We start from the raw sequence: 26,230 nt of genomic DNA, 5'->3' as shown, positions 1-26,230 counted from the left end.
CAAAATCTGCTTGCTCTTCTTTACCATGTTCCTCTTCCGTTCTTCTTTAATATGTACTCTCTCCGTTCCTAAATACAAGTCTTTGTATAGATTCCACCATGGACTACATATGGAGCAAAATGAGTGAATCTACACTCTAAAATGTATCTGGATACATCTGTATGTGATCCATAGTGGAAATCTCTACCAAGACTTATATTTTGGAACGGAGGGAGTATGATAGTAGTACAGTATGTTCCTTGTACTGAAGATGAGCAGGGACATTTGCAGTGTAGAGGTCTATACGGTCGGTTGTGATGGACACTTTGAGCCTCTTTGATTCGTAGGATCTTGTAAACATAGGAATAGGATTTGTAGTGGCCTGCCCACTTGAATCCTATAAGAATAGCAAGGAAATGCGGGGAGCTGTGTCGCCTTTGAGAGTTACACTGATATTAACAGTACCGCACCTTCACTTGAAGAGAGCTGGTATCCGAAGCCTTTCTAGCCGTACCGGCAATACTAGCACATATATTCCAGCAAGTTCCACTTTGCTGATTTTACTCTGATGCTTAAGGTTTTCCCGTTATATCTACACTATGATCTGTGTAGCTGCTTTGTGTCGCACTAGCAGCAGTCCACTCTTGAAGCTAAACACTGCAATGACTTACAAAATTGGCACCAAGGCATTGAGTGCCATTCTGGATGCAATGAAACTCATACGCTCCCCACCTGTTGATTCTTGTTCAGAATATGATCCTAATGACTATTCTAACCTCGAGGAGTCAAAGGCAGATGGCCTGTCCTGTTCACCCATCAAGGTGCCTGTTCTAATTTGGCAATGTTTTATTGATTGCGGGTATCTTGCATATGTTGTCTTGCATTTCTTCTACTTTGTTGCACCGCCATCTGCTTAGTTTACTCATCATATATGTCGAGATGCCATGCCCATCCATTATCAATACATATTCCATCTGTCATCATACCATGTTTTTCCACTCAAATGTTGTTCTTGTGCATCAGACATCAAAAAGGAAGAGGGTGATTGCCGAACCTGAAGGAGCACCAGCAAAGTCCTTGAAAAACGTGGTGGTGCCGGAGAAATCAGACAGCACCCCACTTATATTGGCTGTACAACCAGTGACACAAAACGTAGGACCGACTCCAGCAGACTGTACCCATACTTCACTGGCCACACCACTAGCCCCACCACACAGGACCTGCACTCCAGCAAAAGGTATACCGATTTCATTTGCCATAGCACCAGCTGTACCACAGAAAAATCCCACTCCAGCAAAAAGTACAGCAAGTCCACCGGCCGAAGACCTATCCCAACTGCAGAGACGGCCAATTCCTGCAGATTGGAACCCCATTCCATTTATTCCCAGTTTAAAAGACAATGCTTTCAATGTTGTTAGGGACTACGTGCATATATTCCCATCATGGGAAGATTATTGTGAAGACAAACACCATTTTCACATCTTCCTGTCCAACTTACGTGTAAGTGCTATTATTCATGGTTATTATTTTCCTGTTTTCTGCTGATTGAACACATCAATGATTTACATTACATTGTTGTAACTAGGCGAGGGTCAATCTGGATAGTCATGACGAGCAAAGCTTGCTTGTGCTTTTCAAGGAAGCATTGCAGCAGTATCGGTGTTACCTGAGGAAATCACACTTTGATGGCAAGTCTATAAACGAATTTCCGGTGAAGTCTCCTGTGCTAAATTTAGAAGACATTGAATGGAAAAACCTTGTTATGCACTGGTCTCGTTCCCAGGATGAGGTACTGTCTATGAAATCACATGACAATTTGAACTTCTACTTTTCCGCATGTGCCTTACGGATCTTTTTTGCAGGAAATCTGCTCGAAGAAGAATTCCGGTTTGACAAGAACGACAGGATATCGCAAATATGCTGCCCGCTGCTTTGCTCTTGTTAGTACCTGTTGTCCTGTATCACTGTACTTGCATACATACCTGGTTCATTATGTGACAGCAGTATGCATGATAGCTTGCTTATCAATTGTTCGCTCCAAATTATCTGATCTGTATGAATGGTTACATTAGTGTAGAATATATCCAATGCCAATGTTTTTTTAGCTCTGCATTGTTCTTGTAAGTACATGCTGTCCTTTATCAGTGTACTTATAATGACAGGTAGTTGTTCATGTACCATCACTCTGCAGCTTATTTTCCTTTGCCCTCCATTTTCTACACATCAGATCTATATTTACTCTTACCATAAGGTTGGTACTGAAGAAGTTTAGCTGTGCATTGCTCTTGGCTGTACCTTTTGCCTGTATCGCTGCACTTACATTTATAGCTACTTGGTTATGTAGCATCACTCTTCATCTTATCTTAAATATTCTCCATTTTTTCGTATATTATCACATCTATATTTACTCTTAACAAAATGTAGAATAAAGGCAATGCTTTTGAAGAAGATTCTGTGGTAAACTTCTTGAATTGCCCCCCCCCCATCAGCATGGACAAGGCCTTTATAGAGCCTGTCTTCACCAATAATGTAAGTTTGTCCATCTCAAGCCTTCAAACTTTGTTGTATATATTTGGTTAGGCATGACTGCAACAGCTGTTTATTTTTGGTGTTTGCATCAAATTGCTTGTTTAAAGTTTATTATGTAGTTCATAAACAAAAGTTTGTCCTTTCTCAATTTAAGTTTTCAGTTGTACAACCAAGTTCCTTCTTCATACCATGTAAATTAAACTATACAGAGCAAGTGATCTTCTTTTGCACTGCATGTATGCTTCTGTTCTTCATCCGTAATCCAGTGGTGTGGTGAACCTACCCACTACAGCACAATGTCATATTCTGCAATGTCTTAACTATGAACAATGTCATATCATTCTACTATTATTTAAACCGTCTCTTTATTTGCCAATCTGAAATGGTATAAATTGACAGCACACTAACCATTGATACTTATGAGTTCTTGATCTGTAATCCAGTGGTGTCGTGAAGCTGCCAACTCCTTCACAATGTCATTTCCTGCCATGTCTTGACCTGAACAATACCATATTGTGTTAATGCAATTTTAAACTGTGTCACTTTATTCGTCAGTAAGAAATGTGATGAATTGTCAGCACTGATACTTTTATGTGCAAAACCTGTCATCTGTCTGCTTGTTTATCTTTCAGAGTGAGGAAGATATAAGTGTTGAACAAGCGCAGTCTCATCATCTTGCTCAGCTGCTTGCGCTGCAGCTCCCCAGCAGGGCTAACCTTTCTTGAACTCTATTGAAGTGCTGTCGGTTTTGTATATTATTTTGTCGGCGTGTTTATTTGCACTGGTGGCGATCTTTGATGCCCAGTGTATGTAATCTGCTGTCTGCTTGTGCTTTATTATCATAGTGGCGAACTTTGATGCCCAGTGGATGTAATATGCCGTAATTTCTTTATTGTATAGTCTAGGTTTTTTCTTATTCACGATGCTGCAGTTATTTTACTGTATATATATCCTGTCTTCGCAGTAAACCGGCCAAACCGTAAAATTACGGTACATAATCGGGCCGTCATGCAATCACGATGTAGGTTGGGCCTGAAACGTGCCGAACAGCTCACGGGCCGGCAGCAGCCCGAAATGAACCCCGGCCCATGATTGTGCGAATCAAATCACGGGCTTTTAACAGGCCAAAATTGTCTCGGTCCTTGTTTGGCCCAATCAGATATCGGCTGCGAGCAGGCCGGATGCAAACCGGGCCGTAGTTAGGCCCAACTATATGACGGGCTTTTAACAGGCCGAAATTAATATAGGGCCGAAATGTTAAACGGGCCCTTAACAGGCCAAAACTAATATCAGGCCGAATTACTAAGTGGGCCTTTAGCAAGTGGGCCCAAAAGCATAGTGTCCAGTTGACGGGCCGAATCTGATATGGGCCATAATTGAGCCCAAAGCCTCTTAAAGGGCCGGACCTGATCTGGGCCGTAATTTGGCCCAGAACGTGGTAGGCTTTTAACGGGCCGGATCTCATATGGGCCACTATTAGGCCCGGAGCGTGGCAGGCCATTAATGGACCGGATCAAATATGGGCCGGCATTTGGCCCAAAACATGGCAGCCAGTTAATGGGCCGGCCTACTAGGGTCCTCAAAATCTTGTGGGCCTACAGCTGGGCCGGCCCATTAATGTCGGCGAAATCTCGTGGGCCTTTAGCTGGGCCGGCCCATTATGATCCGCAAGAATCTTGTGGGCCTTTACCTGGGCCGGCCCATTATGGCACACAAAAATCTTGTGGGCCTTTACCTGGGCCGGCCCATTATGGCCCGCAAAATCTTGTGGGCCTTTAGCTGGGCCAGCCCATTATGGTCCGCAAAATCTCGTGGGCCTTTAGCTGGGCCGGCCCATTATGGTCCGCAAAATCTTGTGGGCCTTCAGTTGGGCCGGCCCATTTAAACTTGATGGGCCGGTCCACGTGTCAACATATCATAGGCGCGTCTCGCCCATTGGATGAGTGACACCTGTGCCAACGCGGACCTGACACGTGTCTCCTCCAGCCAATGATGATTTTACACGTGGAAAATCCCCATTGGTCGGGGCTGTTAACGGGTTATCGGATCCAAAACCCGACCCGATAGCTTAACGGCGTTCCGTTACGGTGGATGCCACGTGTCGGTCACCCTTGACGAAAGCACTTCTGTGACGCGCGATTTATCGTCATGGAAGTGGACACTTCCGTGATGATAATTTTGGTAATGTCATGGAACACTTCTACGACAGCACAGGTATGACTATCTTGATTCTGTCATAAATTTGTCATGGATGTACATGCATGACAAAAAACGCGACCTACTGTGACAAACACGTATCATCACGAAAGTGTATTTTTTTTGTAGTGATACTTCTCCTTGGTTGATGAGGCCAGGATAACCGTTTCCCTTTTCCGCGAGAGACGATGCCGAAAATCGTTCATGTCCTGACCGATGAGGCCGGACCCATTTTGTTCGCGACCGACGAGGCCAAACACATTTTTGAGACCTTACTATGAACCCGATGCCGACAAGGACGGACGCTTCATACCAGGGCCAACAAGGCCTTGGAGCATTTATATCTGCCACTGTTATTTCTCAACATATCATGAGAATATTTCATGTTCAAGACAACAACCATCACGCAGCTTAATCGGAGATGTTCTGCGGGATTTACCCGCAGATGTAATTAACCGGATGGTCTTACGAGGCTCCGGGAACCAGAACCCACACAGTTGCTGGATATTAGTCAGATGTACTTGTCCATGGTGCAATATATGTAATCATGTGGGAAACCACACTTTGTAATTCTCAAGAGAATTAATAAAGAAATATTTCCCTATGTGTGATTATCTCTTTTATTTATTTGTATACGGATGTATACTTGCACGCCCGCATTTTTATTGCCGTTACGCATTAGGAAATACCCCTACACGGGGACATTTCTTTTTCGCGAAACAAGTTGGCACGCCCGGTGGGACTTGGTTCTCCTCCCATCTCTGCTGCGCTTCGATGGTCGCCAATTGTTCTCAATGTCAAGTTGCATGACAATATAGCCCGCCAATGTCGGTGCTCATGTGGGCCAAACACACACAAGGCCCCTACCCAGGTGGGAGACGCCCGAGAGGTTCTCCGAACACTTCATTCATATCTTGAAGGATTTATAGATTGAAGACTAGTCACTGTTGTAAGGAATGGCGATATGTCTCACAGCTAAGCGACCTACACACAATGCACCAAAACACATGTTAAGTGGTGGCATTGAGGATCGTGGGGGCCGAATTGAGCCTTATCTCGAGTGAAGGTCAACTATTGGTGTTGCATCTCATCTCGCTTAGTCGGGTGAAACTATAGGAACAGAGCAGAGAGGGTTGCTTGTTTCAACAAAAGTTGTCTCAGTGTGGAGCTTCTTGCCACCTCGCTGAGGCCTAAACAAGGGTGAAACACAATGCCTGCGAGGGTTCTAGTTTCCACAAAGGTGGATGGCTACTATCCAAGTTCTCAAGGTGGATCCCCCTGGCAAACAGGTCAAGTTCATCAAGAAGTCTGTGGTCAACAAAGAAACCACACAAGCAATCCCTAACAATGAAACATCAGCATGAAGTCAGCGGTAGTAAGGAAAAACCGCAAAAGCAAGTTCAAGCAAGAAATATATCAATTGCAAGTTTGCGGTCATCGAGCTAAACCGCATGAGAAATCAGAGGAGATACTTCCATCAAGTCCGTGAAGCAGGTCAATCAAGTAAAAGAAATAGGGGTCCACCGGAAGGAAGGAGGATTATGTAGCTATTTGCCACCCCTCAGCAAAAGTAATGTCAAATCTTCAAGAGCTGTTTTACCCACACTAATCTGCCAGATCCTAAGTCCCATGACGGGACCAAGACGCAACGCCGATGGCAAGCTCTAACCGACGAGACGGATCAACTAGGTTGACATGGCCTCAAAGGAGGCCCATTGAAACATGTTGTTTCTACACATGAACACAAGGAAGTGAAGTTGTGAGTGCATATCACTATAGCCATTTGTTGCATCGGTTGATTCGGTCTTATTTTAATGGCCTTCGCCATAATATGGATGCCCCAGCATAATTGCTGGGGGTGTCGGTGTCAAAACCGGCGGATCTCGGGTAGGGGGTCCCGAACTGTGCGTCTAAGGTTGATGGTAATAGGAGATAGGGGACACAATGTTTACCCAGGTTCGGGCCCTCACTATGGAGGTAATACCCTACTTCCTGCTTGATTGATCTTGACGAATCTGAGTATTACAAGAGTTGATCTACCACAAGATCATAATGGCTAAAACCCTAGAAGTCTAGCCTGTATGACTATGATTTTTCTTATCCTTCCTCTACGGACTATATATAGACACCGGAGGGGGCTAGGGTTGTACAAAGTCGGTTACAAAGAAAGGAATCTTCATATTTGGACGCCTAGCTTGCCTTCCACGCCAAGGAGAGTCCCATCCGGATACGGGAGAAAGTCTTCGGTCTAGTATGTTGACAGCCCATTAGTCTGGCCCATGTCCAACAGGCCGGACGCCCGAGGACCCCTTAGTCAAGGACTCCCTCAGGGGGCATTGACCCAACCTTGCCTTAAGTCAAAGGTGGAATTTCACAATACCCGTTCAAGGCGCCACTGTTTAGTGAGGCGCTTGGCAATACCTAAAGATTTATGCTAGTATGTGGAATTCATATTGTGAGGTCCAACTCGGTTAACACAAGTTATGGGGGCAAAAAAATGCCTCGTCGGTCATGCAGGATACTCCCTTTGCCGGGACATGTATTTGAAAAAACAAAATATGAAATTGCAGTATGCTGCTCAATGCTATTTCATTCAACAAGCAGATTATTGAACGAGAGATGTACATCGGCTTCAAAAGTCTTTTGATATTTTATCTAGCTTCAGATGCAAGCAGTATAAGTATCACGACAGAGTATATCAGCATTAAAAAGGTCACCAACAAGACATGAAGAGAAATCACTTGTCTTGTTACCTCTGGCCCTATAGTCCAGGTTGCTGGACCACCCATCATTAACAAGTTCCCAGATCATATGTCACTAATGGAACCCGATGAACGAGAATACTAGTACACGTCAGTTTTGAATAGCCTCATGCTTCTAGACACTCAAAAGAGAACACAAGTCGTGCACATACTTGTTACTTGGCAATTATGCAAGTAATATACAATTTAAGCTCTTGCCTCCAGCATGCACGCCAACACATGGAGAAATTTACTAAGCCATTATGTCACACCCTTTTGGCGTATGAGTTCAGGCACGTGAAAATAAAATGGTGGAAGCAAAGTCTAGGTCCAAGTGTAGGCATACATATATTTCAAAGTTTAATTATTTTGAAGGGTTGTTGTGCATACTACCAGCCTTGTTGAGTTTAGGTACCCATTCATGATGTACAAGTTTGCAAGCATCGGGTTGTGGTAAAATCCTATGAAAAAGATAGGTTAGCACTGTCCTGCTTGTCCTTTTGATCACGAGAGTTACCCTAGACCTCTGACCTTCAGCAGCAGAAGCGAAGTATAGAAGCTCTGTTTACAAGAGAGCACGTCCTTGTACTCCCAAGATACTCAAAGCTAATAGATTTGACATACAAGCAACAGGCTTACCTATGAATTTCTCAAGCACATGCTAAAAATGAGTTTATGGGTGGGATGGCTAGCACAGTATGCACTTGGTTTGGGCTAAGATGCCCCAGCGTCATCGCCGGTATAATCCATGCGCTTCTGCACCTCTCCCATTGCACGCATGCCATGATTGGCCGGCTCCTCCACATAAGCAGACATGGTGTGAAAGTATTGCCAAGCCGTCCCACTCCCTTTGAGGAAGTATTCAATTTTAGTCTCTTGGTCCTTAGTCTCGCGGAGCTTTTCCTCGGCTTGAGCTAGTGAACCTTTCATGGATGCAATTTTCTTCCCCTGCAGTGCTCGAGCAGATGTGAGAGCCTCATGCTTCAACTTGGCAGTTGCCTCAAGGCCCTCGATCGAGTTCCACTAAAGAGGCAGGGATGGCCTCTAGAATTGCAATGGCCTCCTTTAATGCATCCTCGAGTTGGCTTTTACGAGTAGACATGCCCTCAATATCAAAAGAAGGAGGTGACATTTTACCATCGAGAAGTTCTTCCAAGTCTTGGAGTGCTTCGACCATCTTGGGCAACCCTTCACTGATTTTGGCGGAGAATATTTTCGCCCTGCGAGCCAACTCTTTGTCCATCTTTCGGCAAACACATACTAATCGAGCTTTGCAAAACTAGTGTTAGGGGGATGGACCCCGGGTAGTCTCATTCGCACCCAATGACATTTCAAGACATCGGGGCTGGCCAAAGCCCCTCATGTCGACTGGCCACGCGGCCGGGTCCTCATGCCGGCTAGGACCACATGGCCAGCTTCTAGAAGGCGGCGCACCCGCAGAAGACGGCTTGGGGAGCGGGCAGGCTTCTAGCAGCCGGCCCGTCCTTTTCCTTGGAGTCTCCATTCACCCACTATGACAAGACGGAGCGTAGCAACAGTGCTGCCTGCTCCCCCCGAATCCCGGAGGGGCGTGGCTACAGTGCGCGCTGACCAAGCGGCCACCTACCCGCCTCACGCGGGACTGTAGTCATGAGACTCATGACGCGGCCCTCGTCGGCAAGGACGGGGCTACAACAAAAGGCAATCAGCGTGGCCCACAGGCAACGGGCCCTACCAGTCGGCCGGATTCTCTACAGCCGGCGGGGCCCTCCATAGGCGGGCCCTAGCAGCCGGAGGAGAACCCGGTGACCCTAGCCACTTACACCCGGGTCCTACACCCGGACATATTACCATTGTACCCCTGGGGGGTCAGCCTATAAGACCCCCCAGGGCTCACCCATGCAAAGGGTTCAGCCCTCATTCCACACACACTCACCATAGCTAGGAGAAGAGAGGTAGCTCTACCCTTCTTCCTCCTCTAGTAATACAGCTCCAAGAGCAACCTTGGATACACTTGATCATAGTCATCATAGCAGGACTAGGGGTGTTATCTCTCCAAAGAGCCCTGAACCTGGGTACGTCTCGTGTGCTCCCGAGCTCGTGCTCACTCTCGCTTCCGGAACCTGACGACGTCCTCATGGATCCACCCACGATAAGCCACCCCCTAGCATCTGAGGTGAGATTACCACGACAGTTGGAGCCCACCATGGGGCCATCCGCAGCGTCGGTCGGAGCTGTGTTCCAGACGGGAACCACCCTTCCTTCCGGCGAGCGCGTCGCGTCTGGCTTGATCAACCAGCCTGATGCATTCACTTGCGCTTGCATCGGCGCATCGCTCGATGCGGGAGCCATCTGCTTCGCAAGCTGCCTCATCGACCTCTTCAGGAAGCTCAGCCTTTCCAACGAGGCCGCCTCCAACGCGGGAGCCATCTGCTCCATGAGCCACCCCGCCGACCTCTTCGAGAAGCTCACCCTCTCTGATGCGACCTCCATCAACGGGTTCCCCGGCGACGTGGTGGTCATCGACGATCTGCTCCCTCCTGTCGCCGGCAACACCTCTGCCGGGGCGCTCGACGTTGGTGTCTTTGTGGAGGTGATGGTCACTGGCAACAGCCAGGACACTGGCGGGGCTGCCCAGGACCCATTGCGAACAGCAATGCAGGGCCTAGCTACTCCCGTCGGTGCCAACGCCGGCCCGGCGGAGCTTGAAGAAATCTGTGTCAAGCTCCTTGACAGCGCCAACAAAATGGCGGCCATGAAGCGTCATGCTGAGGCTAACCAGCGTGAGATCGACGGCATAGCGGGCGGCACACCGGCTGCAGGCGAGCCCAGCTGAGCCGGCGCCGTCCGATAATGCGGCGCAGCTATCGCTAGCATGCTGGGAGTCGGACGTCCGATCTAAGACACCCCAGTGCAGAACCTGCGCGCCGCCCAGGCGGCGACAGAAGAACTTGACAACCTGGAGGGCAACGAGTGGTGCAGCCAGATGGAGCGCCTCCAGGAACTCCTCAATGCCGTGAACACGCAGCAAGATGCGTGCAACCGCGTGGTGAGAGCCGGCCGGCAGGCCGACCTCCTGGAAAGAAACCCTCCGCCTCGCCATGAGATTGGAGCCACCTCCCGGTCCCCAAGTGGCGGCGGCGGCTAGCGGAACCCGGAGCCGGCTGCTAGCCGCAGCCGGCACTCCCGCGAGATGGTTGTGAACAGTCGGCAAGTTCCTGCGAGGGTGGAGGGTCGGCACCAGCAGGACGAACGTCCGCCTCCCCCCCCCCCCCCCCCCCCCCGCAGGGAGAGGCTGGCTTCTCCGGCACAAGTTGACAACCCGACCTTGGGGGGCGGCTAGGCCCCCGTGAAGCAGTCGGCGAGGATGACGCTCGTCACCAGATCGAGCGGCTTGCTCGGTCCCTGGTAGTGGAGGAGGAGGATACAGTCGGCCCGGCCTGCTTTGGCCCCCGCATCTGCGATGAGCCCTTTCCCAAAGGGTTCTCGCTCCCTCGCGACACTCCCAAATACAACGGCTCCATGAAGCCGGAAGATTGGCTGACCGACTACGCCACAACAGTCAGCAAAGCAAACGGCAACAAGCGCATTGCCGTGAAGTACATTCCGCTCATATTGCTGGGCACGGCCCGGACATGGCTGAACAGTCTCAAGGCCAACATCGTCAACAGTTGGCTGGACATCAGCGAAGTCTTCGTGCGCAACTTCAACAGCACCTACAAGCGGCCCCCCAAGCCTCGCCAACTCTCCATGTGCGTCCAGGGCCCCACCGAGTCCACCCATGACTACCTGATGCACTGGGCCAAGCTGCGCAACTCATGCGAAGGGGTGCACGAGGTGCAGGCCATTGAGTACTCACCGCCGGGTGCAGAGAGGGCACCCTTCTCAAGCACAAGCTTCTATGCGATGAGCCGACCACCTTGGACGAGCTCCTGGTGGTGGCGGACAAGTACGCCACGGCCGACTCCTCCATGAAGTCGGAGACCCGGATTGACGTGCCCGGGAAGGTGATCCTGCCGGCTTCCCAAGCACCGGCTGGTGACTCCAACCGGCACCAGCAACTGAGCGACAACAAGCGCAAGGCCCAGCAGCCGGCTTCTAACAGCCAGCAGGTGGCGACCGCCGAGGACCAGCAGCCGGCAGGTCAACCCGGCCTCAAGCGTCAGCGGGGCGGCAAGGGTGCCTGGCAGCTGGCCTTCTCCTTCGAGCAAACCTTCAACGCTCCATGCAAGTTCCACAGAGGCGCGTAGCTGTCTAACCATACAACCCGGCAATGCAACTAGCTCGCCCGAATCGCTAAGGGTGAGGGCTTGCCGCCTCCTCCAGCCGGCCCGGCGGCTCCGGCTCCTCAGCAGCCGGCCCGCCCTGCCGGCATGCTCCAAGGTGAATTCCCTAACGAGAACGCCACTTACGTCATCTTCACCAGTGAAGCCGACGATAAGCACAGTCGGCATCAGCATCACCACGAGGTGAATGCTGTTATTCCAGAGGTCCCCCAATTCATGCACTGGTCCGAGAGGCCCATCACCTGGAGGCGTGATGATCATCCCTGTGATGCCTTTGTCGGGTGCTTATGCCATGGTGCTGGACTCCACCTTCTCAACCGAGAGGCGGGCGTGCCGCTTCTCTTGAGTCCTGATAGACGGTGGCAGCAGCATCAACATCCTCTACCCCGACACCATGGAAAAGCTGGGCATCAAGAAGAAGCAACTCCAGCCCAGCTGGACCGTGTTCCATGGCATTGTCCCTGGGCTTTCCTGCTCTCCAATCGGCAAGATCAAGATCGACGTCTTGTTCGGTGACAAGACCCACTTCCGCCGTGAGCCAATTTGGTTCGAGGTGGTTGATTTGGACAGCCCCTACCACGTGCTCTTGGGCCGGCCAGCGTTGGCCAAATTCATGGCGGTTCCACACTACGCGTACCTAAAGATGAAGATACCGGGCCCCAAGGGCATCATTACCATTGCCGGCGACTACAAGAAGTCGGTCACGTGCGCTGCAGCCAGCTCCCGGCTGGCCGAGTCCCTCATCATCGCCGAAGAAAAGCGCCTCCTTGATCGGGTTGTGGCCATGGCCAGCAAGCAGCCGGACATGCCATCGGACCCTAAGGAAACGGAGGCCGAGGGCTCCTTCCAGCCGGCTAAGGAAACCAAGGAGATCACCTTGCATCTGGCGCACCCAGAGAAGTACGCTGTCATGGGGGCTAACCTCGACAGCAAATAGGAAAGCAAGCTCGTCGACTTCCTACGTGAGAATCGGGATATCTTCGCATGGTCCCCCAAGGACATGTCAGGTGTTCCGAGGGAGTACGCCGAGCACAAACTGCATGTGCGATCGGATGCTAAGCCGGTTAAGCAACCCCTCCGCCGCCTATCAGAAGAGAAGAGAAGGTTTGTTGGTGAAGAAATCGCCCGGCTTCTGGCAGCCGGCTTCATCATGGAAGTGTTCTACCTGGACTAGCTTGCCAACCCAGTCCTCGGTTTGAAGAAAAATAACAAGTGGCGCATGTGTATCGACTACACGAGCCTCAACAAAGCTTGCCCCAAGGATCCGTCTGCCTTGCCCCAGATTGATCAAGTGATCAACTCCATGGCCGGCTGCGATCTGCTATCCTTTTTGGACGCCTACTCTGGCTACCACCAGATCAAGCTGGACCTAGCCGATCGGCTGAAGAACGCCTTCATCACCCCTTTTGGCGTCTTCTGCTACATCTCCATGACGTTCGGCTTGAGGAACACCGGTGCCACCTTTCAACGCTATATGCAGAAGTGCCTCCTGAAGCAACTCGGCAGGAACGCCCACGTCTATGTGGACGACATAGTGGTGAAGATGGAGAAGCCGGCACTCTTCTGGAGGATCTCAAGGAGATTAGGAGACCTTCGCCAACCCGCACCGCTTTCAGATCAAGCTCAACGCGGAGAAGTGTGTCTTCAGAGTACCAGCCGGCCAGCTCCTTGGCTTCCTTGTTTCTGAGCGTGGGATTGAGTTCAACCTTGTGAAGATCAAGGCCATTGAGCGGATGAAGAAACTGACCCGGCTGCGGGACGTCCAGAAGTTCACGGGGTGCCTAGCCTCTCTCATCCGGTTCATCAGCCGGCTGGGCGAGAAGGCCCTCCCACTGTACCAGCTGATGAAGAAGACCACATGCTTCGAGTGGACCGACCAGGCGGACGAAGCGTTTCTCCAGCTCAAACGGATGTTGTCCACGCCGCCCGTTCTGGCCGCTCCGACTGCCAAAGAGCCCATGCTCCTCTACATCGCAGCCACCAACCGGGTCGTTAGCACGGTGATTGTTGTCGAGCGCCCCAAAGCCGGCAGGGCATAGCCGGTCTAGAGGCCAGTCTATTACTTGAGCGAGGTGTTGTCCACCTCCAAGCAGAACTACCCCCACTACCAGAAGATGTGCTACGGCGTGTACTTTGCCGCCAAGAAGCTGAAGCAGTACTTCCAGGAGCACTCCATCACGATCGTCTGTACCGCCCCCCTTGCCGAGATCATGGGCAACCGAGATGCCTCGGGCCGGGTGGCTAAGTGGGCCATTGAGCTGACTCCCCACACCATCCTCTACCAGCCCCGCACCGCCATCAAGTCCCAAGCACTGGCCGACTTCCTTGTCGACTAGGCTGAGACCCAGTACCTGCCGCTGGCACCGGATTCCATGCATTGGCGGATGCACTTCGACGGCTCGAAGATGCACACTGGTTTGGGAGCCGGCATCGTCCTCACCTCTCCCAAAGGCGACAAGCTGAAGTACACGCTGCAGATTCACTTTGCCGCCTCCAACAATGTGGCCGAGTATGAGGCACTCATCCACGGACTGCGGCTGGCCAAGGAGATCGGCATCCGCCGCATCCTGTACTACAGCGACTCGGACCTTGTGGTCCAACAGTCCTCTAGCGACTGGGACGCCAAGGACGCCAACATGGCCAGTTACCGCTTCGTCGTCCAGCAGATCAGCAGACACTTTGACGGGTGCGAGTTCATCCACGTGCCACGGGCCAACAACGAAGAAGTCGACGCCCTGGCACGGATTGGCTCTACCCGGCAGGCCATTCTAGTCGGCTTCTCCCTCGAGTGCTTGCGTAAGCCGTCTATCCAACCTCCACCAGAATCAGAATCCATCTTCATGCCAGCTGACCCTGGAGTAGCCGGATCCGGCTTGGGGACTTCAGTAGCCTGCCCGGGGAATTCTGCAGGCGGCTCGGGGGCTGCAACACCCAAACCCGGCCCGAGGATTCCAGAACCCGACCCGGGGACTTCCACGATGCAACAAGGAGCAGACGGCTCCAACCCGCTGCCTCCCAACCCGGCCACCCCAACGCCGGTTGCTGTCACGACAGTGGTGGAAGCCCCGTCTTGGGCGCAGCCCATCCTCAACTTTCTGGTGAGTCGCGAGCTCCCAGCCGACGAGGTCTTGTCCCGGCAGGTGCAACACCAGGCGGCTGTGTACACGATCATCAACAGAGAGCTCGTCAGGCGTAGCACAACTAGTGTCTTCCAGCGCTGCGTCGAGCCGGAGAAGGGCATTGCTATCCTCCGAGGCATCCATCAAGGTGAATGTGGTCACCATGCCGCCTCCAGAGCCCTCGTTGCCAAAGCTTTCCGCCATGGTTTCTTCTGGCCGACTGCTCTGGATGACGCCAAGGAGTTGGTCCGGAAATACAAGGGGTGCCAGCGTTTCAGCACCAAGCAACACCTGCCGGCTTCAGCACTCAAGACCATTCCCATCACCTGGCCATTTGCCGTATGGGGATTGGACATGGTGGGCCCATTCAAGACTACACGCGGCGGCATGACCCATATATTGGTTGTCGTGGACAAGTTCACGAAGTGGATCGAGGCGAGGCCAATCAAGAAGCTCAACGGCCCCACAGCCATCACATTCATCACGGATATCACCATTTGATATGGCATCCTGCACAGCATCATCACCGACAATGGCATAAAATTCGCCAAAGGTGCCTTGGCCCATTTCTGCGCGACGCAGGGCATCCGACTGGACCTCGCGTTGGTTGCTCACCCGCAGTCAAACAACCAGGTGGACCGGGCAAACGGCCTCATTCTATCCAGCATCATGCCTCGGCTGGTCGTGCCGCTGGAGCACTCGGCCGGCTGCTGGATCGAGGAGCTTCCGGCTATCCTTTGGAGTCTCCGGACCATGCAAAATAGATCGACCGGCTTCACACCGTGTACGGGGCCGAGGCCATCATCCCAACAAATATCGAGTTCGACTCGCCTCGCGTCACCCTGTACACGGAGGCAGAAGCAAAGGAGGCACACGAAGACGGCGTCGATCTTCTCGAAGAGGCCCGGCTGCTAGCACTCAGCCGGTCCACCATCTATTAGCAAAACGTGTGCCGCTACCACAACAAGAAGATCAAGCCGCGTGCCTTCCGCGAGGGCGACCTTGTGCTCCGACTAATCCAGTGAACAGCCGGCCAGCACAAGGTCTCGGCTCCTTGGGAGGGGCACTTCATCGTGAGCAAGGCCCTAGGCAACGATTCCTACTACCTCATTGATGCACAGAAGCCCAGGGCACGCAAGAGGGACACAGCTGGCCAAGAGTCGGCGCGCCCATGGGACGCGAACCTTCTCCGCCTGTTTTACAGTTGATGCAGTGTATGTACCACGCTATCTTTTGTACTAAGTAAAGACAACAGGTACCCCGAGGCTCACTCGGGGGTTACCTTTTTATCTATATGAGAAGCTTCGCCTATGTATAAGTATTTATCCTTTTGCCCTGCCCGGGTCCGGCCAGCCGGCCCGGGGGCTCGCCGACTTGGCCCAAGTTGGTACCATCCGAAGTCGGCTTAGTAGTGTGCCGACGCCAAAGCCCTCTCTTCGCCCCAGCCACACCTCGAAGTGCGACTGTCCGGCTGGCAAGAGCCAAAGGTCGGAAACGTTGTCCAAATGAAAAATGACTAAGGAAGAATGCTAATTCAGGCCAAGCCGGCCTCTCGCCTCCCCCGTCCGGCTGCTCAGCAGCCGGCCGGCCGGCTTCTCGCTTGACTAGTGATGTCTACTACACAACCTTCTTCTTGTAGACGTTGTTGGGCCTCCAAGTGCAGAGGTTTGTAGGACAGTAGCAAATTTCCCTCAAGTGGATGACCTAAGGTTTATCAATCCATGGGAAGCGTAGGATGAAGATGGTCTCTCTCAAACAACCCTGCAACCAAATAACAAAGAGTCTCTTGTGTCCCCAACACACCCAATACAATGGTAAATTGTATAGGTGCACTAGTTCGGCGAAGAGATGGTGATACAGGTGCAATATGGATGATAGATATGGGTATTTGTAACCTGAAAATATAAAAACAGCAAGGTAGCAAGCGATAAAAGTGAGCAGAAATGGTATTGCAATGCTTCGAAACAAGGCCTAAGGTTCATACTTTCACTAGTGCAAGTTCTCTTAACAATGATAACATAATTAGATCATATAACAATCCCTCAACATGCAACAAAGAGTCACTCCAAAGTCACTAATAGCGGAGAACAAACGAAGAGATTATTGTAGGGTACGAAACCGCCTCAAAGTTATTCTTTCCGATCAATCCATTGGGCTATTCCTCTAAGTGTCACAAATAGCCCTAGAGTTCATAGTAAAATAACACCTTAATACACACATCAACCAAAACCCTAATGTCACCTAGATACTCCAATGTCACCTCAAGTATCCGCGAATATGATTATACGATATGCATCACACAATCTCAGATTCATCTATTCAAACCAACACAAAAACGTCAAAGAGTGCCCCAAAGTTTCTAACGGAGAGTCAAGACGAAAATGTGTGCCAACCCCTATGCATAGATTCCCAAGGTCACGGAACCCGCAAGTTGATCACCAAAACATACATCAAGTGAATCAATAGAATACCCCATTGTCACCACAGGTATCCCACGCAAAACATACATCAAGTGTTCTCAAATCTTTAAAGACTCAATCCGATAATATAACTTCAAAGGGAAAACTCAATCCATTACAAGAGAGTAGAGGGGGAGAAACATCATAAGATCCAACTATAATAGCAAAGCTCGCGATACATCAAGATCGTGCCATATCAAGAACACGAGAGAGAGAGAGATCAAACACATAGCTACCGGTACATGCCCTCAGCCCCGAGGGTGAACTACTCCCTCCTCGTCATGGAGAGCGCCGTGATGATGAAGATGGCCACCAGTGATGGATCCCCCTTCGGCAGGGTGCCGCAACAGGGTCCCGATTGGTTTTTGGTGGCTACAGAGGCTTGCGGCGGCGGAACTCCCGATCTAGGTTTCTTTCTGGGGGTTTCTGTATTTATAGGAATTTTTGGCGTCGGTCTCATGTCATGGGGGTTCTCCGAGTCATCCACGAGATAGGGGGTGCACCCTCCACCCTCGTGGATGGCTCGGGACTCTTCTGGCCCAACTCTTTTACTCCCGGGGCTTCTTTTGGTCCATAAAAAATCATCAAAAATTGGCACGTCAATTGGACTCCGTTTGGTATTCCTTTTCTGTAAAACTCAAAAACAAGGAAAAAAACAGAAACTGGCACTAGGCTCTAGGTTAATAGGTTAGTCCCAAAAATCATATAAAACATCATATAAATGCATATAAAACATCCAAGATGGATAATATAATAGCATGGAACAATAAAAAATTATAGATACTAGTCGTCAACCCGTGCACCTGCACGGGCTAGTATCTGTGTTAAAAAAACATTATTGACATCAGAGTAGATATGTAAGAATTTTAACTAAAACTTAGAGCCCATATATTGAGCCATTATTATTGGGAAAGCCTATTTGTTGTTACCCAAATGTTAATTTATTGAAGGAGTTCACAGAAACTTTCTGCTTTTGTTCATATGTAAAGTTCTCAAGGATAGCGATGCTGAGTAGAAGAAACTTGGTGATTTGTGTACTTTGGAAAAATGAAAACATGTCAGAATAGTGTTGACACTATCTATTTATGAATGTAGACCACGCGTCATGGTGATAGCAACATAACACTATTATTTCCTTCTAAGGTAATTCAAGAGGTTTACAATTTACAGCTACAACTCTATGAACCAAACAATATGATTTTTTTCACTTGTCATATGTAATAACTATACTGGACCACACATACAGTAGATCAATCCAATAGAACTTAAATTCCAATGATGTTCAATATCCCAACAGTAGATCAATTATAAGAGAAGCATGGATTTAACTTCAAATATGCAAATAATTGCAATGTCTAACATTCAATTCACTTGAAGGAAGTAGTTGTTTTGATATCGAGAGTCATCACCAGTGGTGCAAGATATTTTTAAATGACATAATCAAAAATACCAGAAAATATTCAATTTTTTTTAGAAAATCTAGCATGTACTAAACAGCCGGGATACACACAAACATCATTTATGACACGTGTAGGTTTATATTTCTTAATCACCAAATACATGTGAAATAGTAAAACTGCATTTAAATGTTTGGAGAAACTATGGCAAAGGATAAAGGGTAGCATCCAAAGCATATAGGGCAGTGTCCTAAGATGAAACAATATAGTACAATGAAAAATGGTATGTACGGAAGTGTGATAGGACCTTCTGTAAATTGGCAGCAAGAATTATGGCCATTGATTTTGTATAATGGTATTACTGTAACTTTACATTTGAGAAATCTAACTATTCACCGCATCATATAGTAAGCTCAAGGAAAATATGTGGTTGGGGATCACGTATTAATCTGTCTGGAATAAATAGATAAAAAAATTCGTATGCTCGAAGTTTATTTGGAATAACAAAAATATAACATACTGATGGCGCCAGTGTGCTATAGGCTTTTACAAAACCAACATTATAATTTACTACATGTGTATAAATATAACTTATATGATTAGGAAATCTCTTAGGAGCTCAGTTTAGATGTAAATTTCCTAGTGCGGTATTGATAGCTTGTGTTCACGATGTACTTAAAACTCGTCTTTCAAGCAACAAATGGGGGGAAAAGTGCACCTCTAGATTCAAACGAAAGAGGAAAGGTTGCTTACCTGCAACAATGGCAAAACTGGCATCGAGGTCTAAGAAGAGGAACATCGCTAATGATGTAGTCAATGAAAGTCAACGTCGCGGAGGCACACAATCTACACCATGCGATGAGGCCATTGGTAATGCAGAAGATTGTGAGCCAGGAGCAGAATAAGGTACTGGGAGAGGTCGTTTGGCATTGAATGCTAGGTGTTCAAATATCAGTTGTATGAATTTTTGAATGCACGGAGAAATCTGTATCTAACTGAAGAACAAAACCAACCCAACTGAATGTTTTTTTGATGCAATGCTCTTTAGATAGCAACTAACAGTCACAATCGTAGCATGAATTTTGATCCGGACTCACAATGGACAGAACTTTAGTAATGATAAGTAGGATAATGAATTGCACACCAATGGAAAAGAAGTGAAAGCTCACGCACATGAAATAAAATTGAATCTAACTGAATGTGTGGTTTATCTACTGTATTTATGTGTGCCTAATGAATAAGAATGAACATTTTGAAGGATATAGGGTCAGAATTTCATCATTGGAAGAGTATAGAGAACATGTACATATGGTTTCTGGTGCAAGATTCTAGAAACTAACTACAAACTACATTCTGCTACAAAAATTATAGATGTGCATTCGGATACAGTTATACTGAATAAACCGGATTGCTATACAATAATACCACTGAATGAAGTCATGAGCATAACTTTATTTCTATCAAAAGGCCCTGTCATGGTCACACGTATATTTCATTGAAAATGAAACACATAGAATATCGTTATATGGACCAACTTACAGCAACACTGCTAGTACAGCGAAAGGAGTAAAACAAAAACTGAGATCATCCTACGCAAGCGAACACAGTAAAAAATCTTGAGAAATTGGGCGATCACCACCGTTTGTGTCTTTGACCACTCTACTTCGTTAGTACTTTGTAGTCCTCTTGTTCAGTAGCAGGCGAGCATTGGGATTCCGCCCCGTTCAGCTTGATTTCCAGGGTGCACTCATGAGGATAAATATAGCTCGTATGACTGAAATCCCCTCTTACCAAACTTAATCTGCAACTCTGCATGTAATTTATTGTGTGAATATATACTTATCTTTTCATATCCAGTCAATCCAGCTGGCTAGCGCTACAGGTTAGGCAAGAGCAAGAAAACTCATGCATGTTTAATTATTTATCCAAAGTAGCTGATGGTATTACCTCTTGGTGGCCATTGCCAAGGCGGATGCAAGGCAGATCAGCCAGCATGAGTAGTTAAGTAATGGTGACCTCCTGACAATTTCTGACGGTGTTGGTGATCCATCGGCCCGGCCTCCACCGAGAATAATGTCTCTGCTCAAGCCAAGTAGATGGCTGCCAAGATTTAGTTAAAGCCAAAAACTACGAAGAGACCCAGTAACTTTCTGGTTATATATCAATGCAGGGCTATCTCTACGGAAACATCTCTATCTACCATTAAAGGATCACAATTGATGGGTCAAACAAACATATAATCTGAATTTTGGTGCCACAACACCACATGTGAAGAATAGTAAATCAAACTTCAGGTGCTCTTTCATACCAGGCCCATAGCAAAGGCGGCGGCTGCGATCTCGAGCAATCAGGATGGGCTGGCGAAACCGCGAGACAGTAAGGCTTTGATCATTAGCTATGGCAAGCAGGTCTACATCGGTTCCAGGCCGAGAAAACAACCAAATACTGCTGCAAATAAAATCTGGAGGGAGTTTGTCAAACGGATCTACAACAACATCAATGACGGGCTATCTCTACAGAAACATCTCTATCTACCATTAAAGGATCACAATTGCTGGGTCAAAGAAACATATAATCTGAATTTTGGTGCCACAACACCACATGTGAAGAAGTGTAAATCAAACTTCAGGTGCTCTTTCATACCAGGCCCATAGCAAAGGCGGCCGCTGCGATCTCGAGCAATCAGGATGGGCTGGCGAAACCGCGAGACGGTAAGGCTTTGATCATTAGCTATGGAAAGCAGGTCTAGATCGGTTCCAGGCCGAGAAAACAACCAAATACTACTGCAAATACAATCTGGAGGGAGTTTGTCAAACGGATCTACAACAGCATCAATGCAGGGCTATCTCTACGGAAACATCTCTATCTACCATTAAAGGATCACAATTGATGGGTCAAACAAACATATAATCTGAATTTTGGTGCCACAACACCACATGTGAAGAATAGTAAATCAAACTTCAGGTGCTCTTTCATACCAGGCCCATAGCAAAGGCGGCGGCTGCGATCTCGAGCAATCAGGATGGGCTGGCGAAACCGCGAGACTGTAAGGCTTTGATCATTAGCTATGGTAAGCAGGTCTAGATCGGTTCCAGGCCGAGAAAACAACCAAACACTGCTGCAAATAAAATCTAGAGGGAGTTTGTCAAACAGATCTACAACAGCATCAATGACGGGCTATCTCTACAGAAACATCTCTATCTACCATTAAAGGATCACAATTACTGGGTCAAAGAAACATATAATCTGAATTTTGGTGCCACAACACCACATGTGAAGAAGAGTAAATCAAACTTCAGGTGCTCTTTCATACCAGGCCCATAGCAAAGGCAGCCGTTGTGATCTCAAGCAATCAGGATGGGCTGGCGAAACCGCGAGACGGTAAGGCTTTGATCATTAGCTATGTCAAGCAGGTCTAGATCGGTTCCAGGCCAAGAAAACGACCAAAATACTGCTGCAAATAATATCTGGAGGGAGTTAGTAAAACGGATCTACAACAACGCCGGCAGGGAGGAGGAGCATACGCTTGAGACGGAGGTGATCTCAGACTGAAATACCTCATCGTTGAGGAGAGAGCGGAGGAGATGATTAAGGAGAGATAGGTGGGTCGATTTCTTGGTAGGACCATAGGAGGAGAAGAATTCCATGTGGGGATGAAGAGAAACATGAGAGAGGAAGCGGGACATGAAAAGATCGAGAGAGAGAGAGAGACATGAGAAAGAGAGACTACGTTTTTCTTGAAGGAAAGAGAGACTACGATTGCTTTCATTGCGGTCTTATCAGGTGGACGACTCATATACCTTTTTTTGTTGCGAAGTTTTTCGGAAGATCTACACCGTTATAATTTGGACCCACTAGATTAACGGCTCATAAATTCTAATTAACGTGAAAGATCTACACCGTTATAATTTGGACCCACCGGATTAATGGCTCATAAATTCTAATTAACGTGGTAATTACTTGGGAGTCTGTAATTAGTATAGGTATAGACTTTGGAGACGTATCAAGCATCCCCAAGCTTAATTCCTGCTCGTCCTCGAGTAGGTAAATGATAAAAATAGAATTTTTGATGTGGAATGCTACCTAACATTTTTATCAATGTAATCTTCTTTATTGTGGCAAGAATATTCAGATCCATAAGATTCAAAACAAAAGTTTGATATTGACATAAAAACAATAATACTTCAAGCATACTAACAAAGCAATCATGTCTTCTCAAAATAACATGGCCAAAGAAAGCTATCCCTACAAAATCATATAGTCTGGCTATACTCTATCTTCATCACACAAAATATTTAAATCATGCACAACCCCGATGACAAGCCAAGCAATTGTTTCATACTTTTGATGTTCTCAAACTTTTTCAATCATCACGCAATACATGAGCGTGAGCCATGGACATAGCACTATAGGTGGAATAGAATGGTGGTTGTGGAGAAGACAAAAAGGGAAAAGATAGTCTCACATTGATACGTCACCAACGTATCTATAATTTTTTGATTGTTCCATGCTATTATATTAACCATCTTGGATGTTTTATATGCATTTATATGCTATTTTATATGATTTTTGGGACTAACCTATTAACCTAGAGCCCAGTGCCAGTTCTGTTTTTTCCTTGTTTTTGAGTTTTACAGAAAAGGAATACCAAACAGAGTCCAATTGACCTGCCAATTTTTATGGATTTATTATGGACCAAAAGAAGCCCCCGGAGTAACAGAGTTGGGCCAGAAGAGTCCCGAGCCATCCACGAGGGTGGAGGGCGTGCCCTACCCCTGGGAGCGCCCCCTGCCTCGTGGACGACTCGGAGACCCCCCCTGACGTGAGACCGACGCCAAAAATTCCTATAAATACAGAAACCTCCAAAAAATAACGTAGATCAGGAGTTCCGCCGCCGCAAGCCTCTGTAGCCACCAAAAACCAATCGGGACCCTGTTCCGGCACCCTGTCGGAGGGGGGAATCATCACCGGTGGCCATCTTCATCATCCCGGCGCTCTCCGCGATGAGGAGGGAGTAGTTCACCCTCGGGGCTGAGGGTATGTACTAGTAGCTATGTGTTTGATCTATCTCTCTCTCTCTCGTGTTCTTGATTTGGCACGATCTTGATGTATCGCGAGCTTTGCTATTATAGTTGGATCTTATGATGTTTCTCCGCCTCTACTCTCTTGTAATGGATTGAGTTTTCCCTTTGAAGTTATCTAATTGGATTGAGTCTTTAAGGATTTGAGAACACTTGATGTATGTCTTCCATGTGCTTATCTGTGGTGACAATGGGATATTCACGTGATCTACTTGATGTATGTTTTGGTGATCAACTTGCGGGTTCAGTGACCTTGTGCACTTATGCATAGGGGTTGGCACACATTTTCGTCTTGACTCTCCGGTAGAAACTTTGGGGCACTCTTCGAAGTTCTTTGTGTTGGTTGAATAGATGAATCTGAGATTGTGTGATGCATATCGTATAATCATACCCGCGGATACCTGAGGTGACATTGGAGTATCTAGGTGACATTAGGGTTTTGGTTGATTTGTATCTTAAGGTGTTATTCTAGTACGAACTCTAGGATAGATCGAATGGAAAGAATAGCTTCGTGTTATTTTACTACGGACTCTTGAATAGATCGATTAGAAAGGATAACTATGAGGTGGTTTCGTACCCTACAATAATCGCTTCGTTTGTTCTCCGCTATTAGTGACTTTGGAGTGACTCTTTGTTGCATGTTGAGGGGTTGTTATATGATCTAGTTATGTTATTATTGTTGAGATAACTTGCACTAGTGAAAGTATGAACCCTAGGCCTTGTTTCAACGCATTGCAATACCGTTTGTGCTCACTTTTATCATTAGTTACCTTGCTGTTTTTATATTTTCAGATTACAAAAACCTATATCTACCATCCATATTGCACTTGTATCACCATCTCTTCGCCGAACTAGTGCACCTATACAATTTACCATTGTATTGGGTGTGTTGGGGACACAAGAGACTCTTTGTTATTTGGTTGCAGGGTTGCTTGAGAGAGACCATCTTCATCCTACGCCTCCCACGGATTGATAAACCTTAGGTCATCCACTTGAGGGAAATTCGCTACTGTCCTACCAACCTCTGCACTTGGAGGTCCAACAAAGTCTACAAGAAGAAGGTTGTGTAGTAGACATCAAGCTCTTTTATGGCGCCGTTGCCGGGGAGGCTAGGTAAGTGGCACTAACACCCCGTCAACTAATCTCTTTTCTGGCGCCGTTGCCGGGGAGGTTAGTGCTTGAAGGTATATCTTTAGATCTTGCAATCAAGTCTTTTAGTTTCTTGTTTTATCACTAGTTTAGTCTATAAATGAAAACTACAAAAAAATGGAATTGAGGGTGCCTCATATGCTTCATCTTTTTAATAATCTTTCGTGAAAATGATGGAAAGGAAAATTGCGCCGAAGTGCTAGAAGAAGAATGCATTAAAATGTTTGGCACTAAATACTTGAATGATGAGCATGATTGCAATGTTGTTAGTGTGAATCCTTTGAATATCCATGATGCTAATGATATGCAAAGCCACAAGCTTGGGGATGCTATGTTTGATGAAGATGATATTTTTAGTCCCCCAAGTTTTGATGAGAATATTTATTTTGATGATAGCATGCCTCCTATTTATGATGAGTATATTGATGAAAGTGGGTTTGGAAGAGTGTCAAATTTAGGAAGTAATGATCCCACTATTTTTGAGGGTGTTGAATCTTATTGTGATAATTATGAAAGTGGATTTGGAGAGGTCATGACTTTATTTAGTGATGAATCCACTATTTTGGAAGAGGTTCCAATTGATTATGATAACAAAGTTGCTATTTATGATGATTATTGTGATGACATGTATGCTATAAAGAATAATGATAACCATGAAACTTGTCATCTTGATTTTAATTTTCAATCCCATGATAGTTATTTTGTTTAGTTTGCTCCCACTATTCCGAATGAGAAGAACTTTGCTTATGTGGAGAGTAATAAAATTTATATGCTTGGGGATCATGAAAATAATGACTTATGTGATGATTATATTGTTTAATTCATTCATGATGCTACTGAAAATTATTATGAGGGAGAAATATATGCTTGTAGGAATTGCAATAATATCAAGTTTCCTCTCTATGTGCTTAAAATCTTGAATTATGCTTGTTTTGCTTTCCTATGCTAGTTGATTCTTGTTCCCATAAATTGTTTGCTCACAAATCCCTATGCATAGGAAGTGGGTTAGACTTAAATATGTTAGTAATATGCTTCATGATGCTCTCTTTATGTTTCAATTCTTATCTTTTATACGAGCATCATTGAAATCATCATGCCTAGCTAAAAAGGCAATAAAGAAAAGCGCTTGTTGGGAGACAACCCAATATTTACCCCTATTGTTTTTGTGTGTCCACATGATTAAGCTACTGTAGTAATCATGTTTTATAGCTTTTGTTTCAATAAAGTGCCAAGTAGAACCTTTGGGAAGACTTGGGTGAAAGTTAATGTGATCTTGCTGTAAAAGACAGAAACTTTGTGCTCATGAAAAAAATTG

The 26,230-nt window shown here is 47.2% G+C and overlaps 1 protein-coding gene and 1 long non-coding RNA gene across 3 annotated transcripts; one reads left to right on the top strand and one right to left on the bottom strand.

The window, feature by feature from the left end:
- Positions 1-14,346: 14,346 nt before the first annotated feature.
- On the top strand, positions 14,347-15,177 carry LOC123076358 (uncharacterized; the record flags this gene model as incomplete). Its single annotated transcript, XM_044498652.1, has 1 exon — positions 14,347-15,177. A coding segment is annotated over exon 1 (831 nt), but the record flags the coding sequence as incomplete, so codon positions are not given.
- Positions 15,178-19,121: 3,944 nt separating this feature from the next.
- Positions 19,122-22,409, bottom strand: LOC123074909 (uncharacterized). 2 transcript variants are annotated; one of them, XR_006436062.1, is made up of 4 exons: positions 22,243-22,409; positions 20,994-22,139; positions 20,633-20,764; positions 19,122-20,494 (listed from the first exon to the last, which is right to left on the bottom strand). It is a non-coding gene; the product is annotated as an uncharacterized lncRNA (long non-coding RNA). The 2 variants fall into 2 exon arrangements; XR_006436061.1 differs by having other exon boundaries at positions 20,994-22,409.
- Positions 22,410-26,230: the final 3,821 nt, after the last annotated feature.

The sequence above is a fragment of the Triticum aestivum genome, chromosome 3D (assembly GCF_018294505.1).
Source record: "Triticum aestivum cultivar Chinese Spring chromosome 3D, IWGSC CS RefSeq v2.1, whole genome shotgun sequence".
Taxonomy (NCBI): domain Eukaryota; kingdom Viridiplantae; phylum Streptophyta; class Magnoliopsida; order Poales; family Poaceae; genus Triticum; species Triticum aestivum.
The sequence above is the reverse complement of the archived record's forward strand: the minus strand, read 5'-3'. Positions and strand labels throughout refer to the sequence as shown.